Consider the following 17,892-nt stretch of genomic DNA (forward strand, 5'->3'; position numbering starts at 1 on the left):
TGACACTAACTGTGCATGACAATCCTATTTGATATAAGTCCCTAAACATACATGTTATGGTTCTGATAACAGCAATCGCAAAATTAGGTTGCATAGTCATGGATTCTATTTTCGTATTTATACAATATATTGTATTACAGTGTGCTGTTTTGTCATTGAATAACGATGGAAAACATTTGTTGTGAATTAACGTATGTGTAGATATTAATTTAAACCATAAAGACAATCACAAAAACTTCATATATGTTCTTTAACCAATATATCGGTTCTCAGAAAAAAAAAATTGCAATATGTATTGTTTGAAAAGCATATTATGATATACCGGTAATATCGTGCAGTCCTAGTGATCAGCTGACCAGTTTATAACTTTGCCAAAATTAATGAGTGAGTATTGTTTTACGCCATTTTAGCAATATTCCAGCAATTTCGTGGCGTAAAAATGAACATGAACAATATAGAATGAAAATTGACTAAATTATACAAAATAAGTTACAAATATGTAAGGATATACAATGAACACTACTGACTACCAGATGGTATAATGACTTGAAGAGCTGTTATGTACTCACATTTAATGTAGGACTCGAATGTCTTTATTACAATACCCTCCACACAGATGTCATCTTTTTTTCACTTTTTTTAGAGGGGAGGGCAGTATGCACTATCAAAGGAACTATGGTTGTAAACCAGCAAATCGACAGATCTTTCCACCCAACCTCAATTTTGAACGCTGCAGCTTGCTCAAATTTGCCTTTATGCCACTCTCATCACTTAAAAAGTATATTACATATACTACCCATCAAAAGTTTAGACTCACTTAAAGCACTCACTATATGTTATGTATATGTATGTGGTTACATCGAAGATGAATTTCTCCACCAACTTGGGGGAACCAACTGAAAACCTTATGCAGATGAATTGCACAAGGATGATGCTTCAAATTGCGAAAGGCATGAGCAAATGTCGTGCATGTGAACAGATGCGTTTTGGTGTAAAGTTTTGTTAAGAATTCGCCAATTTTCACAGATTTTAATCATTTACTGAACTCATGACAATAATCTTTTCAATGTTACGAATATGTTTTACAATACACCAGTTCATAACTAAACAGTATCTTTAAACAGTATGGAATATTTTGCAAAAAGCTAGTTTAGAACAGTGGACAAGTAAGTGGCTACATTTACACTAGTGAGTCTAAACTTTTGATGGGTAGTATATTATAAAAATCATGATTGAATAAGCATTGTGCAATCCCAGTTATGTCACAACAACCTGTAGATAAGTTTGTGTGAGGCATACTAGAGGTCAATATAACGGACAATCCATGCTTATCACACTCTCAGGCATGTGGTATATTATTACCAACCAATCCTGTTTTGTCATCTTTTACAAACTAAGGCATTACAGGGGGTTTATTCTGCAAATGAATCTCTATCAATGGGGAAAATGCAAAGAAACATCAATTATCTGGATACTTGTCTCTGAAAATAATGATCCTTCCACAAGCAAGTCTCATATAACAGCACTGATAATACTCCATTTATTCCATCTATCAGACATATTATAACACCACCATGTAAGTATCCCATGATTCTACATCTATGGAGTGTATATATAAGCATTAGGAGACAGACCCATAATGGATTCAGGTAATACGGTAACCATTAGGACTCTCAACATGCCTGCGCCATGGTTTGGTACTAGCTCCTCTCAGATCAAAGACAAGACATTACACCCTGGTAATCACTATTACTTAGGATATTATCTCTACTGATAAGGTGAGATAGGAATGTAAAGCCTGAAGTTTTCTATTCTTGTTCTGTGAACATACCATGAAACATAGACTAATCAAATGGAGCCCCAGTGAGTTGGGAGATTCGGGCCTGAACCTTGACAAATCTAGACTTGCTTCATTTAGGCTTTTAGCATTGTAGGCAAGGAAGTAGGGAAAATGATGTAGTTCATGGAGTGAGTGAGTGAGTGATTTTGGTTTTACGCTGCTTTTAGTTTTATAGATATTCCAGCAGAATCACGGTGGGGGACACCAGAAATGGGCTTCACACATTGTACCCATGTGGGGAATCGAACCCAGGTCTTTGGCGTGATGAGCGAACGCCTTATCCACTAGGCTACCCCACCGCCCCTTGGTTCATGGACTAAGACAGACTTCATAAGACATTATAAACACAAAGACAAATGTTTGGCGTGTATGGTGTATATTATTCAATTGTAAAATGTCTTGAACCATATTAACATGAATATGTTATGAATATGTATATGCTATCATCTTAGCTTGGTAAGAGAGAGTGAGTTTAGTTTTACATCGCTTTTAGCAATATTCCAGCAATATCACAACAGAGGACATCAGAAATGGACTTCACACATTGTACCCAAGCAGGGAATGATACTCGGGTCTTCGACGTGACGAGCGTACACTTTAACCACTAGGCTACCCCAACATGGTAAGAGAGTTTACAGTTATGGGAAGTAGGTAGCAAACATTGCCCAAGGACCTTTGTTCATGCTAAAACAATGGATTTGCCATTACTTATGAATTGCTGGAATGCTGATTCAGTGAAAAACAATATCCCCACAACTTTAACAAGGTGTTCCGAAAGTCTATTCTGCCTGATGATCACCCCTGGGGAAATGGTAAAAAAATTCAGAATAAAAGTAAGTTCTTAGATCAATAACTGAGGCAGCAGAGGTCAGGGCATGCTGTTCAAAGCCACAGTATCCAAGTCTTGTTGTATATCAACTGCAGTTATGTAGATTCGACTGAAACCAACATCTGCTACTGCTTGAAAACAAGAGGTCTCTGCCAGGTTACCTTGCCCCATGATCCCAGCTGGGAAATAGTAATTAAGGCATATTTAAATTAATTACTCTGAATGTTTTTTAAAGCCACAGTCAGCTATTTTTCAGCATTAAAACATCATGACAGCTTGAAAATGATGACGTCTGAACCAAGTAAACCACTGAATGGAAACATTTTAACATTACAACAGGAAGCCTGGCCACACCTAAGCCAAACAGTAGCCCCTGTGAGTGAGTGAGTGAGTGAGTGAGTGAGTGGAGTGAGTGAGTGAGTGAGTGGGAGTGAGTGAGTGAGTGATTGAGTTGGTGGGTGAGTGAGTGAGTGAGTGAGTGATTTCTGCAATATCACAGCAAGGGACAACAGAAATGGGTTTAACACATTGTACCCATGTGTTGACTTGAACCCAAGTCTTCAGCGAGACAAGCAAAGGCTTTAACTACTAGGCTACCTGGCCGTCCCTGTGGCCTCTTTGACCTGCAATGTATACATTTTAAACAAGGTAAATAGAGTTAACTGGAAATTATCACCATAATACTTACCATTTTGGGCAAAAAGTGAGAGCCAAAGCAGAGGTGTGAAACAGAGGACGCTTGTCACAATGAGAACATTCTTCAGCTTTACTCTCATTCGCATAGACTAGCTGCACACGTCCAGGCTGTCCCCACTAATTTCGTCACAGGCACGTTAATTGCACAAAACTGAAAAAAACAACACATCATCCTTAAATGTTTTCAAACACACACTTCTGAAACATACAGGCTAGAAGATTGAAGTGCTTTCCAGGTTAGTACTGTTTTGCTACATAGTAACATATTTTTATCAGCTTCACTTTCACACCAGTTGTTATCAACATGCCATGAAAGAGGAACTAGGTCCTATGAATAAAAACATGTGAATAGGTACTTTCCTGGATGTCACTATTAACATGTTTTCAACAGGCCATCAGCCACACTGATGTCAAACACTGATCAGTGATAACTTTCAACATCAGTGTTTGAGTGTTATCTGACTCCAAATTTTCGAGGGATCACAAGAATAAACGAATATTTGTCACAAAATAATTTACTACTTTAGGTGAGTGTGTGGACATGGTATTACATCACTTAAGCAATATTCCACCAATATCACGACAAGGAACACCAGAAATTGGTTTCACACATTGTACCCATGTGGGCAATCAAACCCATGTCTTTGGCATTGTGACAGAAATCTTTATCTATTAGGTAAGTTAGTGATTTTAGTTTTTCTTACATAAAACATTGCAGTGTAGAAGATATATAACAGGTAAATAACAATTAGCAAATGTATATTAGTTTAATCCACATTTTAAGTAAGTCGATCTCTAACATTTCATCTCCAATAGCAAATTAAACATGGGTATTGCTTTAGAAAGTGATCCGTGCTTGTCGTAAGAGGCGACTAATGGGATCAGGTGGTCAGGCTCGCTGACTTGGTTGACACATCATCAGTTCCCAAGATCGATGTGCAGGTCGATGCTCATGCTGCTGATCACTGGATTGCCTGGTCCAGACTCGATTATTTACAGATCTCCACCATAAAGCTGGAATATTGCTGAGTGCGGTGTAAAACTAAACTCACTCACTCAGAGCGTGCTTATCATTCATGAACACCTGGTGTCATTGCTGACTTTCAGTGATCCCTTCATCTTGCCTTATGCATCAAATGGAATCTGTTCTCATCTGTATCATATCTCAATTCTGTTATCATGATTCTGGTAAATGCTCAGGAACCTGCTATATATGAGACTTTAAGGAGAGCAGGTGAGTCCAGTAGTTGTCATCTTGCCATTTGTTTAGATTAAGCTATAACAGTATACCTTGGCTGACAAGATGATGGCCAAAAGGATACTCATACATAGAATCTGATATGTCTCATCTGAAGGTAAGCTTTCTCGCGGATGTTACAGGAGTTCTCAAACTGAAAGTTCCTGATCCCATTAAGATGCACTGAATGACAAACAAAGATATATAGAGAATCTCACCCAAGTGTCTTCTGATATCAATTATATCAACACGAGTTGATAAAGTTACAAATATCCGAGGCTTGCCGAGGATATTTTACTTTATCAACAAGTGTTGATATATTTGATATCAGAAGACACGAGGGTGAGATTCTATTTATCATCCAAAATCACTCTTAATTAATTTTCAATGAAAAATGTACATCTCTGAACATGGTACTGCCATCACACTTGCAGTGCAGCGATGTCATAGCATTGTGACGTCATCAAGTACATGACGTCATAGCATTGTCAGGGCATTGTACAAAATCTACTCACACAAGCGATATCTCCTGTGGAACACAGTTTTGGATGATAAATAGGGTTATTCTATCAGGCTATTTTTACCGCCATTGATCTATAAGAAAAACTACTGATTAACCGATACTCAAGTTTGAATGAGTGAATGATTATGGTTTTAGGCTGCGTTTAGCAATATTCCATCAATATCATGGCGGGGGACACCAGGAATGGGCTTCACACATGGGCTTCTACCCATGTAAGGAATTGAACCCGAGTCTTTGGCAAGACGAGAAAACGCTTTAACCACTGGACTTCCTTACTGTCCTTTGACACTTTGACAACACAGCAATCAAAATGACTCATTTTGACACAGCAGCATCCACTTCGACAACTGACAGCTGAAAGGGGTGCCTTGTGTGACTGGAGCAGCCTGCAGGTGATCTGGACAGCAGCCACAGTAAGGCTTAGGCTAGTCACTTAGTCACTGCAGCTGAATAGCATGACATTTACAGCCCAAGACCTGCCTTTTGGCTGTCTGTCTCCAAGAAACTAGTTAATATAATTAGAAAGGCGTCCCGCTCAAGTCTATAATGCCTGAAATTATAAAGTGTCCTTTCCAATTGTGGGTACGTAAGTCCCATTGCATTCAAAGTATTTTTCATTCTCAGAATTTTAATAGTAGCATATTTGTTCCTTTTTAATGTATTGCTAATTTGCTATACAATCGCCAACACCTGAAGGTAGGATGTAAATGGAGCTAGGGTCAACGCAGGTAGCAAAATTACTGTAAGTCCCCATGGGCCTTGTATAGTAATCTACCTTAAGTAGCTGGCGATCCGTAGCCTGTGTTTATATTGCATTGTTCACTTTAATAATATTGAGGGGGGCACCAGAAATGGGCTTCACACATTGTACCCATGTGGGGAATTGAACCCAGGATTCCGGCATGATGAGTGGACTCTTTACCCCACCGTCCCCTGCTGTCAGAACGGCAACAATAATACCACTAGAACTTGCAAACACAATGCTATAATAAATATACAATTCGTAACTACAGCATCAACAGATATATTACAGCCCTATGCAAGTTTTCAAGAGACTTTTGTATCTTTGTGTCATGATGACCATTAACACATAAGGTTCAGGACACGGCATTAAGACCAGACATTCTTTGATCAACAATATAGACATATAAAATTGTAAATTATTTCTAATTTAACAGAAAGTTTGAATCATTTTGAAGGATCTATAATGCTTCAGCCTAAATTAGAAAGACAAGAATGTACATATCACAAGCATTAGGATTGCGGGAGTGAATTTGGTGAAACATGACTATTACTATTACTTGACTATTTATTTCAAGGTTGATGCATAAATGATGACATGTTTTACACAAAATCGCTTAACACACACATGGCAACGCTTCAGAAACAAGAATAAGAAAGGTAAGCTTTGAATTTCAACAGAAACATGTGGTATGGCAGAGATGTTATCACTCTGATAAGATGAAATGTAATTGCCAACTCAGTGTCCTAATTATACCTCCTGTAACCAAGATGATTAAACTCTGCAAATCTATTCTAGTTGCTTAGGGAGATAAAACTTGTGATGGAACAAGACAAGATGCTAACATCTGACACGTAAAAAGCTTGAAACATTCACTCAAAATCCCTTGTGTCTGTAAGTAACAGGATTCCAAATTTGGCCACTACCATGTCTGACACAGCTGGTCTGAATGATGTGCGATAAAGTTCCACAGGTTCTTGAGTCACGAAACTATATAGGACCTAAGTACCACAGGCCCTAGAGTCACAAAACTTCACAGGACCTAAGTACCACAGGCCCTAGAGTCACAAAACTTCACAGGATCTAAGTACCACGGGCCCTAGTGAGTGAGTGAGTGAGTTTAGTTTTACGCCGCTTTTAGCAATATTCCAGCAATAATACGGCGGGGAACACCAGAAATGGACTTAACACATTGTGCCCATGTGGGGAATCGAACCCGGGTTTTCGGCCACGGGCCCTAGAGTCATGAAACTTCATAGGAGCAAAGTACCACGGGCCTTAGAGTCATGAAACTTCATAGGACCTAAGTACCACGGGCCTTAGAGTCATGAAACTTCATAGGACCTAAGTACGACGGGCCTTAGAGTAATGAAACTTCAAATAGGACCAAAGTATCATGGGCCCTACAGTAATTAAACTTTATAGGACCAAAGTACCACAGGCCTTAGAGTCACAAAACTTCATAGAACCTAAGTTTCACGGGCCCTAGGGTCATGAAACTTCAAGGGACCTAAGTTCACAGGACGGGCCTTAGAGTCATGAAACTTCATAGGACCTAAGTACCACGGGCCCTAGAGTCACAACACTTCACAGGACCTAAGAACCACAGGCCCTAGAGTCACAAAACTTCAAAGCACCTAAGTATCACGGGCCCTAGAGTCATGAAACTTCATAGGAGCAAAGTATCACGGGCCTTAGAGTCATGAAACTTCATAGGACCTAAGTACCACGGGCCCTAGAGTCACAAAACTTCACAGGACCTAAGTACCACAGGCCCTAGTCACAAAACTTCATAGAACCTAAGTATCACGGGCCCTAGAGTCATGAAACTTCATAGGAGCAAAGTATCACGGGCCTTAGAGTCATGTAACTTCATAGGACCTAAGTACGACGGGCCTTAAAGTAATGAGACTTCAAATAGGACCAAAGTATCATGGGCCCTACAGTAATTAAACTTCATAGAACCTAAGTATCACAGGCCCTAGGGTCATGAAACTTCACAGGACCTAAGTATCACGGGCCCTAGAGTCATGAAACTTCATAGGAGCAAAGTATCACGGGGCTTAGAGTAATGAAACTTCAAATATGACCAAAGTATCATGGGCCCTACAGTAATTAAACTTTATAGAACCTAAATATCACGGGCCTTAGGGTCATGAAACTTCACAGGACCTAAGTACCACGGGCCTTAGAGTCATGAAACTTCACCGGGCCTTAAGTACCACGGGCCTTAGAGTCATGAAACTTCACAGGACCTAAGTATCACGGGCCCTACAGTAATTAAACTTCATAGGACCAAAGTACCACAGGCCTTAGACTAAGTAAGAGTCACAAAACTTCATAGGACCTAAGTATCACAGGCCCTAGAGTCATGAAATTTCATGGGACCTAAGTATCACAGGCCCCAGAGTCATGAAACTTCATAGGACCAAAGTATCACAGCCCATTGAGTCATGAAACAACATAGGACCAAAGTACCACAGGCCCTTGAGTCATGAAACAACACAGGACCAAAGTACCACAGGCCCTTGAGTCTTGAAACAACACAGGACCAAAGTATCACAGGCCCTTGAGTCATGAAATAACACAGGACCAAAGTATCACAGGCCCTTGAGTCATGAAACTATATTGGAAGGGTTGACTGGAAAGCTAATAATCAGAAATATTGTCGATAAGAAATTATTTTTTTATTAAATATGAAAATTGTGTCATCACATAAACTGTTGTGATGAATAAAATTTTAATTTACTCAGACAGTACACAAAGTTAGGTCTTTATTCATAGGCTGCTTTTAAATTATGTACAGCACACTTGGTTTTCTGTGGCTAATCCATGTATAAATCCATCTTAACTTACCAGTGATGTGAAACATGTTGATTTCTTTCTGACTATTTTGGTACTTCTGCTTAAATTTACTTTTCCAATATTTGTCGATAATCGATCAATATTTAGTAAACGATCTATCTATAACCTAATCTATAACAATATCCAGCCCTAACTACTGGCCTTAAGAATCATGAACGTACCAAGGAACAAAGTACTACAGGCCTTAAGAATCATGAAAGTACCTAGGACCAAAGTACTACAGACCCTAGAGTCATGAAAGTACATCATGTACAAAGTATCACAGCTCAAGAGATTTTACCACACAGGTGAAACCAACATACATATGCATATAAGAACATGACACTGAATAAACACATTCATAATCAACATATAGCGGAATTAAAAGTTGACACTTAAAATATATAAATATGACAAAAAATAAAATACAGAATCTGTATCTTGAACTTACACTTACAAGCCGAGACAGGAGAAGAACATTTAGTATAGACTGCACAGGATATAGCCAGTATATACTAAGTACATATAACCTGTGTAGATAGTCCTCAAATGACCTCTTCTGATCGTCTGGTCATATCCATCCATAATGACAAGAAAACTAGACAAGACAACACTTATCATTTGACAAAGAATACAAGCCTCAGGCTAAGGCCATGTTACATCACACTTTCTTATTTGATAACAAAAATAACATGCCATTCAGCATCAGTCAAATGAGCCATTCAACCATGAAACAGCCTCAAGAGTAACCACAATAACTGCTTTTAACTAAGATAAGGGGAAGAGTGACTGTGAAAAGGGCCATAAAGCGTTATGTAATATTACACCATATCTACCAACATTGACTCATTCCCAGGGTATATAGATCATGAACAATGTTTTACATATGGAATAAGGATAACATCCAATTATTACATAATAAACTAGCAATCTTGATCTTGATATTACATATACAGTACTGGGAATTCTCTACTACTAGTACTAGTCTGTTCAGTTTTATTAGATACTTTTAACACTGGTTCATTTTCTTGAACACTGGTACGTACAAGGTGATTCAAACATATAATGCTTTATAAATAGATACTAGATATCTTGACAAAACCTGAAGGTCCTGTAGTTAAAGTCATCATCAAGTCTTACAGTGCACTACACTACTTTGTTTTATTACTTTACGGACCCTTCATACTTTCTGTAAGAACCCTTGAAATAAATTATTGACGGTCCCCTTGAACCCTAAGGTAAAACCCTGAATGCCACATGGCTTTATACATGAAAACTCAACGCCTGTCATTTTATGGACACATTTCTATTATCAAAAAGTAGCCCAGTGAAGGAAATTTATTACACTTAATTCATGTTACAAGACAGCAATTGAGAACACTTGTACATAAAAGTTCCTTTTATTATAATTTCTGTTCACAACATTCAAGTCATTCTCATATATACTACAGATATCCAGTTTTGTAATGCACAATACACTGTTAATTGTTACACTGACCAAAAGACTTTTTTATAATTAATGTTCATAATATTCACGTCATTCTAAAATATACTACATATATCTTTTTTCCGTAATGCACTAAATATTTTATTAATTGTTACACTCATTAACAAAAGAACAAATGTTTCTTTTTACAATTAATGGTAATAACATTCACATGTCATTTTTGTATATACTACAAATATCTTTCTTTATAACACACAAAACATTGTTACTCATATAAACAATGAGTGAGTTAGTGAGTTTAGTTTTACGCCACACTCAGCAATATTCCAGCTATATGACGACAGTCTGTAAATAATCGAGTCTGGACCAGACAATCCAGTGATCAACAGCATGAGCATCAATCTGCGCAATTGGGAACCGATGACATGTGTCAACCAAGTCAGCGAGCCTGACCACCCAATCCCTCTTACAACAAACATGGGTTACTAAAGATCAATTCTAACCCGGATCTTCATGGGTACATAAACAATGACCTAACAAATATTCATTGGGTATTCAGGGGACAAACAGAGTGCATGGAAACCTATACTGAGCTGGAATTTCTATGACAAGATCAGTAGGGTGTAAAGGGGCCCAAAATCCCCATGGGCAGTCACACATTGGTCACCCAGGGACTTGTAATGATTGCAAATATATGGGGCTCCACAAACATAAATATAGTTAACATGGTTAACCTGTTCCTGAAAAGATCCCTAACTTATGTTACTTAATTGAGATAATGAAAGTGCTTATCTCCATTAATCTTGATGATCTCTTAATGAGTAAGTGAGTTTAGTTTTATGCCACTTTTAGTAATATTCCAGCAATATCATGACAGGGGTCACCAGAAATGGTCTTCACATATTGCATCTATGTAGGGAATTGAACCCGGCTTTTCAGCATGGCGGGTGAACACTTTCACAACTATGCTATCCTATGTTAATCTTAGGTCCTCAGTCCTTTGGGATAATAACATAAAACAATGACATGATTATAACAACAGACATATCATGATAGAAATTATCTCACAGGTACACTTTCCATGATAGAATCTAGGAATGACAGGTTTTTCCATTAACAATTTTACCAATAACAACACTATGAAATACCAAATGACAGCACTTAGAAGATCTAGAGCCATGGCAAGAAATTGTGAGTACATGTGATCATACATTCATTGTAAAGTATAAAGTATTTGCAAATCCTACTACCCTGTATATATAAATTAAAATAATACAAGGAAAATTATTCTGGGTGGCAAGTTAGTATCACAAGATGTGAAAAAGTGGGCACAACATAAATCATTTTTTATGTCCCCCAAAATGCTGTTTTTGTCAACAGTTATGGTGTTTCTACAGGCCATAGATTTCTGTTATCTGTACAAATTTGTTTCACAATACCTTAAAGCATTATTCATTAATAAATCGAAGAATATGTGAAAATATTGCCCTAACATGTGTTCAACTTGTGATAACTATGTATATATAATGGTCGTAAGATAAAGTTACATCTATGCACATTCGAAACAATGTATTTCCTCCATGACGTGACGGCAGCTAGTGATGATATAAATCAGATATTCACCATGTTCACCGCGATCCTGTGTTGTAAATCAAATATCACAACTTTCTTCATCACAATCCTTTCATGTATCAAAGAAACGACTCGCAAATATAACCATGTTATTAACATATTGAAAAGAAAAACATAAATAAAAAACAGAAATTGATAATAAAATAGTTTGTGCAAGGTGGAGAACAGATTTCGTAACAATAGTAAAGATGTTGCGGTGAGCATGTCGAGCATGTCGCAACGTCCCACAGTGAACAGGATATCAAAGGCATCCATTTATCTCTTGACTTGACTTTTGTCTTTAGGTCAATGGAAGCGACGACCGAGATTTTAGGAATAATGATCATATCATACTTACCAAATCACATGAAAAGCCTTGTAATCTCTCGTTACCACCTTCTTATTTAACTTTTAAGAGTGTATTTCCCACGTTACACATTGCTCGAGCATGACCTAACATTAGCTTAAATTTTCATTCGCTCAAGGACCGGTACGTGAACATTGAAACACTTTCGCCTGATTTTGCCGTCTGCACTCACGGGTTGTCCGACAGATAGGCGGCGCTGATCAGCTGCTTCCGCTTTATATAAGGGAGATAATTCCTTACTATTTACTATCTTTCATTGATCATCATCAGCTGATTGCTGGATTTCATTTGATGTTACGAGAGTGTAAAAACAATATAACCTCATGTACATTTTCCGAGCGTTTATTTAATTGTGTGTGACGTATCATGCACTCGAATTGAATGAAACAAATGCTTGTTAAAAAATAACTGTTATTCCCGAAAATACATCTAAATATATATATACACAGTATATGTAATACATGTGTTAAATTGTTGCATGTTTAAATACTGCTGCACGCTGCGTACTGCCCCTCCAGCTTTATATAACAATGTTACAGATATACAGACTATTGATCCATATGTTTGAAATAAACGACAAGTTGTACCATACAAGACGGTATCACAATTAACATCGCTACCACAAGTATCCGAACAGTTATTATTCAATTATTTATACACGTCTACGAAATCACCGTCTACGAACCAGTCTGGGCTACGAATCCACCGTCTCCCTCCAACCTAACGTAAACCATTTTGCTCAGAGAGTTTACATTCTCTGCATGCTCCCAACAGATGGACTTCAGCTCCAACTTCCATCTCGCAGAAAGTACACAAATGTCTGCCAACAATATTTAGTTTAAGCAAGTAGGTATTCATTTATGGTCTAGCAACGTCATTCGTTACCATCTTAGTTTAGGATCGATAGTACTTTTATATGGTTTAACAAAAATATTTGTCCGTGTTCTGTTAACTTGAGGCTTAAGCTTGTTTATACCACTTTTCTATAACATTTAATTCATCAGTGTGTGTCATAACGAAACAGGGCGGTTGGGTAGCCTAGTGGTTAAAGCGTTGGCTCGTCACGCCGAAGGCCCGGGTTCGATTACCCACACGGGCAGAAGGAGTGATGCCCATTTCTGGTGTCCCCCGCAGTGATGTTGCTGGAATATTGCTAAAAGCGGCGTAAAAACATACTCACCACTAACTCACTCCCATAAGGAAACAGAATTGAGTTTACCCTGTTTTTCACGAAGAAACAGCCACAATACATATACATTAGCAGATTTGTCTATAACGGCACGAGAATATGTCTTTAACCTTAATTGTTTCATACATCTATTTATGGATTTTAAAGGGCAAGTGTACACGAAAATAAACCTTTTTGTCTTGCACTTTTTCATCATGAAAAATGTTTGTCAAGTAGTTTTATATCCAAACCCGTACATATATCAGAAGTAACTAATTTATTTTTTGCGTTATATCAATTCATTTACCGAGAGTTCTGTGTCCACAATAAACACACCATGGCTTGTGTCCCTTGGAAATGACGTCATTGGTGCCCAAATGATAAACGAATGACGTCGTTACACCTTATTAGACCCATTTCACGTGGTGCAGGTATAGGTGCGGTTCTTGTAAGCTGGGCCCCGTCTCTCATATCGCAATATACCTAGCTTTGGCGAACGTTAGCGCGAGCGGGAACCAGCTTACGGTTCTTGTGTCTCGATGCGCAGGCTACTGTTTTAATCGGTCTACTCCCATTTGTGAGAACTCCCAGTTGTGAGACTCCCAGTTATGAGACAGTGGAGTCGGTAATTAACAACGAAAACACACCATACTCCCCTGTCTGATAGAATGGATTCACCCTAGCTAATTACTGATTTGCTATGTAACGGAATCTTGTGGAGGTAACTTAATGAAACTTTATAAGATAAATTGATTAACATACTCAGGTAAATGTCTTTAATAATTAAACAACCTCCATTTAGTTCAATTCACAAGTGACTATAGAAAATCCATTGATAGTTCTTTTCAATGTCTTCAAGGACGGAAAACATGTATTATATTTCATAATTGTATTATAGAACGCTGCAACGATTCGGCAGAGAAATACTATTGTGCCATTGTATTCCTTATATAAAATACATCCGTGTATAACATTAGCATTCAGACATTGTTATAAAATAAGTTTAAAATTCCAAACATTATCGTGTAAAATGACAAGAGATAGTGTTGTGTTCGCTGTGACAAAAATGTTTCGATATTCAAATATAACATTTAATCAAAGTGACTACGAAGTAGGCCTGCATATCACTCACAACTCACAACGTTTCGCGAAGGCCGGTATTGAGACGCCAATTACATCACACATATTTCATATTCAGCGGCGACAAATGCATCACTGAATTCTAAGGCTGGGACGGGTACTATTCGGTACTCGAATCCGGGTCGGGTACAGCTGGAATCGAGTCCTATTTCTAGGAATCGGGTACCCGGAAAGGGAGAGAGCTCTGTAATGACAAGGGCAGACAATAGCTTGTCTTTTTCGTTTTTGACGTAACACACATTTACATCATTGAGTGAGTGAGTGAGTGAGTGAGTGAGTGAGTGAGTGAGTGAGTGAGTGAGTGAGTGAGTGAGTGAGTGAGTGAGTGGAGTGAGTGAGTGAGTGAGTGAGAGGTGAGTGAGTGAGTGAGTGAGTGAGTGAGTGAGTGAGTGAGTTTAGTTTTACGCCGCACTCAGCAATATTCCAGCTATATGGCAGCGGTCTGTAAATAATCGAGTCTGGACGAGACAACCCAGTGATCAACAACATGAGCATCGATGTGTGCAATGGGGATACGATGACATGTGTCAACCAAGTCAGCGAGTCTGACCACCCGATCCCGTTAGTCGCCTCTTACGACAAGCATGGGTTACTGAAGATCAATATTCTAACCCGGAAATTCACGGGTTTTTACATCATTGGTATTGTCCGATTAATGGAGCATAGTTTTAATGACTGTAATTTATCTGTGCATGTGCAGTGATTAGTTAAGTTACAGTAGCAGCAGGAACGAAACGTTCGTTGTTATAACGAGGAGTGTAAGTAATGGTGTTACTCTCTATATTGGTTAAACAGACGTAAATTCAATAGCTTGAGGTCAGTTTTAATGTCTTATTACCACTTTTTCAAGTTTTCTATAATAGTCTCTGTCAAATCGTGATTGAATATTCAGAGGTTGACCCGAATGTATTTCTTACATTTCCGGGTACTCGATTCCGATTCGGGTAAGTACATGCGGGTACTCGATTCCATTTTTTCTTACTCGTACCAGCCCTACTGAATTCCTCATACATTTTAGAATCTAATTACAACTGGTCTTTGTCACAAATACCAAGTGTCTAGATAAACTGAAACGAAAGATATTGGGGGTGGAAACAAATGCTGTGCTCGAAAGACAACACCTGTTTGAAATGTAAACAAAGACAATTTCAGACTTTATACTGTGTAGCATTTTCTCAATTTTTCAGACACCCATTTGCATGGAAAGAGCATAGTAGCAAGAAATAGGAAATTAAAAGTAGATACAATACAGGAATGTGATGTGTTTATACGAAACTGTCAAGTTTCTGTGCAGCGTGACGCCATGGCTGACGCAAAATTACGCAGAACGATAACGGTAACAATCGGCATTTCTGGCCGCTTCTGCTCTTTCTTAAAATGAAAACGATAAAAACATGTAACAATACACAGATAGTCAGAATCATTCTGATTACTTACATCTCATATTTATGTACAAACGATCCCTGAATCAAGGGCAGGGTCCTCGCAAAACCCATTTCAGACACCATTATTTAAGAAATCTCAACGGTAGTGATTTCATTCGTCAACATTGTTGTACATATTTGGCAATTTCTCTGAGGTGAAGGTCGGTAGAATAAGAGTATACACAATCACCATATCCCGCCGATTACACTTTCAGTATCATAATGTATTCATTCGGATATTTTTTCATGAAACTAATTTAATTATCTACATTTAGTCTTGTTCAATATCATACAATACGTGGGTATAGGGTGTACGTGTTTGATTCTTTGAAAGTGTTTGTTTGAATAATATTTACAGAAGAAATTCACACATTTAGTGTAGTAAAACATATATAAACCTTTACACAAGTGTTAAAAGATGAAACGTAGGCATCATGTTCTTGTACAACATGTATGTTAGTTCCTATGAAGTGCATATATAGTTACAGTTTCGTATGTAACTCTTCGTCAGAATAATTTCCAGTATCGAAGTCCAGTCCACGATACACCCTATCCTTTCTTTGCTGAACTGGCCTCATGAAAGCAGTGTTAGCCATGGACGCCATTTGCGAGTTAACCACACTTAAAAAGTTAGCGGCGGTCCTTAGGTGTGTTAACTTTACGTCACGTTAACAACCTGTCTAAAGTTAACAGAGTTTTGAACAACAAGATAACCCTCTGTTATTAGTTAACGGTCGGTTAAATGTACTTAACGACTGGTTAAAAGATAACCGAGTTTTGAACAACCGGGCCCTGTTTAAAGTTAAGAGAATTTTGAACAACAAGATAACCCTCTGTTATTAGTTAACGGTCGGTTAAATGTACTTAACGGCTGGTTAAAAGATAACCGAGTTTTGAACAACTTGGCCCTGAGAAATTTCATTGTTCATAATAAACATTAGAAAGTCGCCAGCTTTGATCAGCGTGTTTTAATGAATAAAAAGCCTCTGCCTGCCACGACCTCTTTCTACTGTAAAACCCTCAACAGAGTCCATTTGACGATATCACTATATCACTATATCATAACCTAGTACATGTATTTATGAACACGTATACTGTATATGCGGACACCAAAGTGTTTTGTTTGGGTGCGAGGGGCGGTGGGCCTAGTGGTAAAAGCTCGTCACGTCGAAGACCAGGATTCGATTGTCTACATGGCACAATGTGTGAAGCCCAATAGGGCAGCATGCAGTTTTATTTTTCCTGTGTGACTCATCGCCCGAACGACCCTTCTAACTTTATTGCCGACGCCAAAAAAAACCCCAACAAAACAAAACAAAAACAAACAAACAAAACAAAACAACCCCCAAACAACCTTTGTTGTTCTTTCGAACACCGCCGACTCGAACCTAAAACGTACAGCCTCGTCAAATGAAATGTTTATCTTTCAATCAGTCGCTGCCACAAATCCAAAAAACGCGAGAAATTGTAATAAGAATTACAATAAATGAGAATCAAGAACATTATTCAGATAAAAAATTTGTTATCAAGTTCTTTATTAAGCTTTTTTCTTCTTCATTTCTCCCGACCGACAGACCCATGTCTAGAATTTGGTGGCTACGTGAAACGTGACAAAAAAATTGATACCCTTACCGGAGTCCCCCGCCGTGATATTGTTGGAATATTGCTCAGAAATGCCTTAATGCGTACTCACTCACTGTTTGGGTGCGAGGGGCGGTGGGGTATCCCAGTGGTTAAAGCGTTCGCTCGTCACGCCGAAGACTCGGGTTCGATTCTCTACATGGGCACAATGTGTGAAAGCCATTACCGGTGTCCCCCGCCGTGATATTGCACAAAGCGGCGTAAATTCATACTCACTCACTGTTTGGGTGCGATGGTTATGTGAACTGATGAAAATTGTGAATCCGGATTTACTTCGGATTTCCTCCAATGCTGGTGTTGGTGTGCGTTGGAAGTAAATGAGTCACGAATCTTCTGGTCATATTCAGACCTCAGCTGGACACACACACAGGATCCAACAGCCA

The 17,892-nt window shown here is 38.4% G+C and overlaps 1 protein-coding gene across 1 annotated transcript in view; it reads right to left on the reverse strand.

The window, feature by feature from the left end:
- The window catches only part of LOC124282247 (alpha-1,3-mannosyl-glycoprotein 4-beta-N-acetylglucosaminyltransferase A-like), a 56,974-nt gene extending 44,665 nt beyond the window's left edge, over window positions 1–12,309 (reverse strand). The window contains 2 exon segments of the mRNA XM_046718234.1: window positions 3,358–3,516; window positions 12,128–12,309. Coding sequence (XP_046574190.1) covers window positions 3,358–3,451 — 94 coding nt within the window. The 5' untranslated portion in view covers window positions 3,452–3,516; window positions 12,128–12,309.
- Between the last annotated feature and the right edge of the window lie 5,583 nt (window positions 12,310–17,892).

Source organism: Haliotis rubra, unplaced genomic scaffold, assembly GCF_003918875.1.
Source record: "Haliotis rubra isolate DU_JTF1 unplaced genomic scaffold, ASM391887v1 Scf1, whole genome shotgun sequence".
Lineage (NCBI taxonomy): Eukaryota > Metazoa > Mollusca > Gastropoda > Lepetellida > Haliotidae > Haliotis > Haliotis rubra.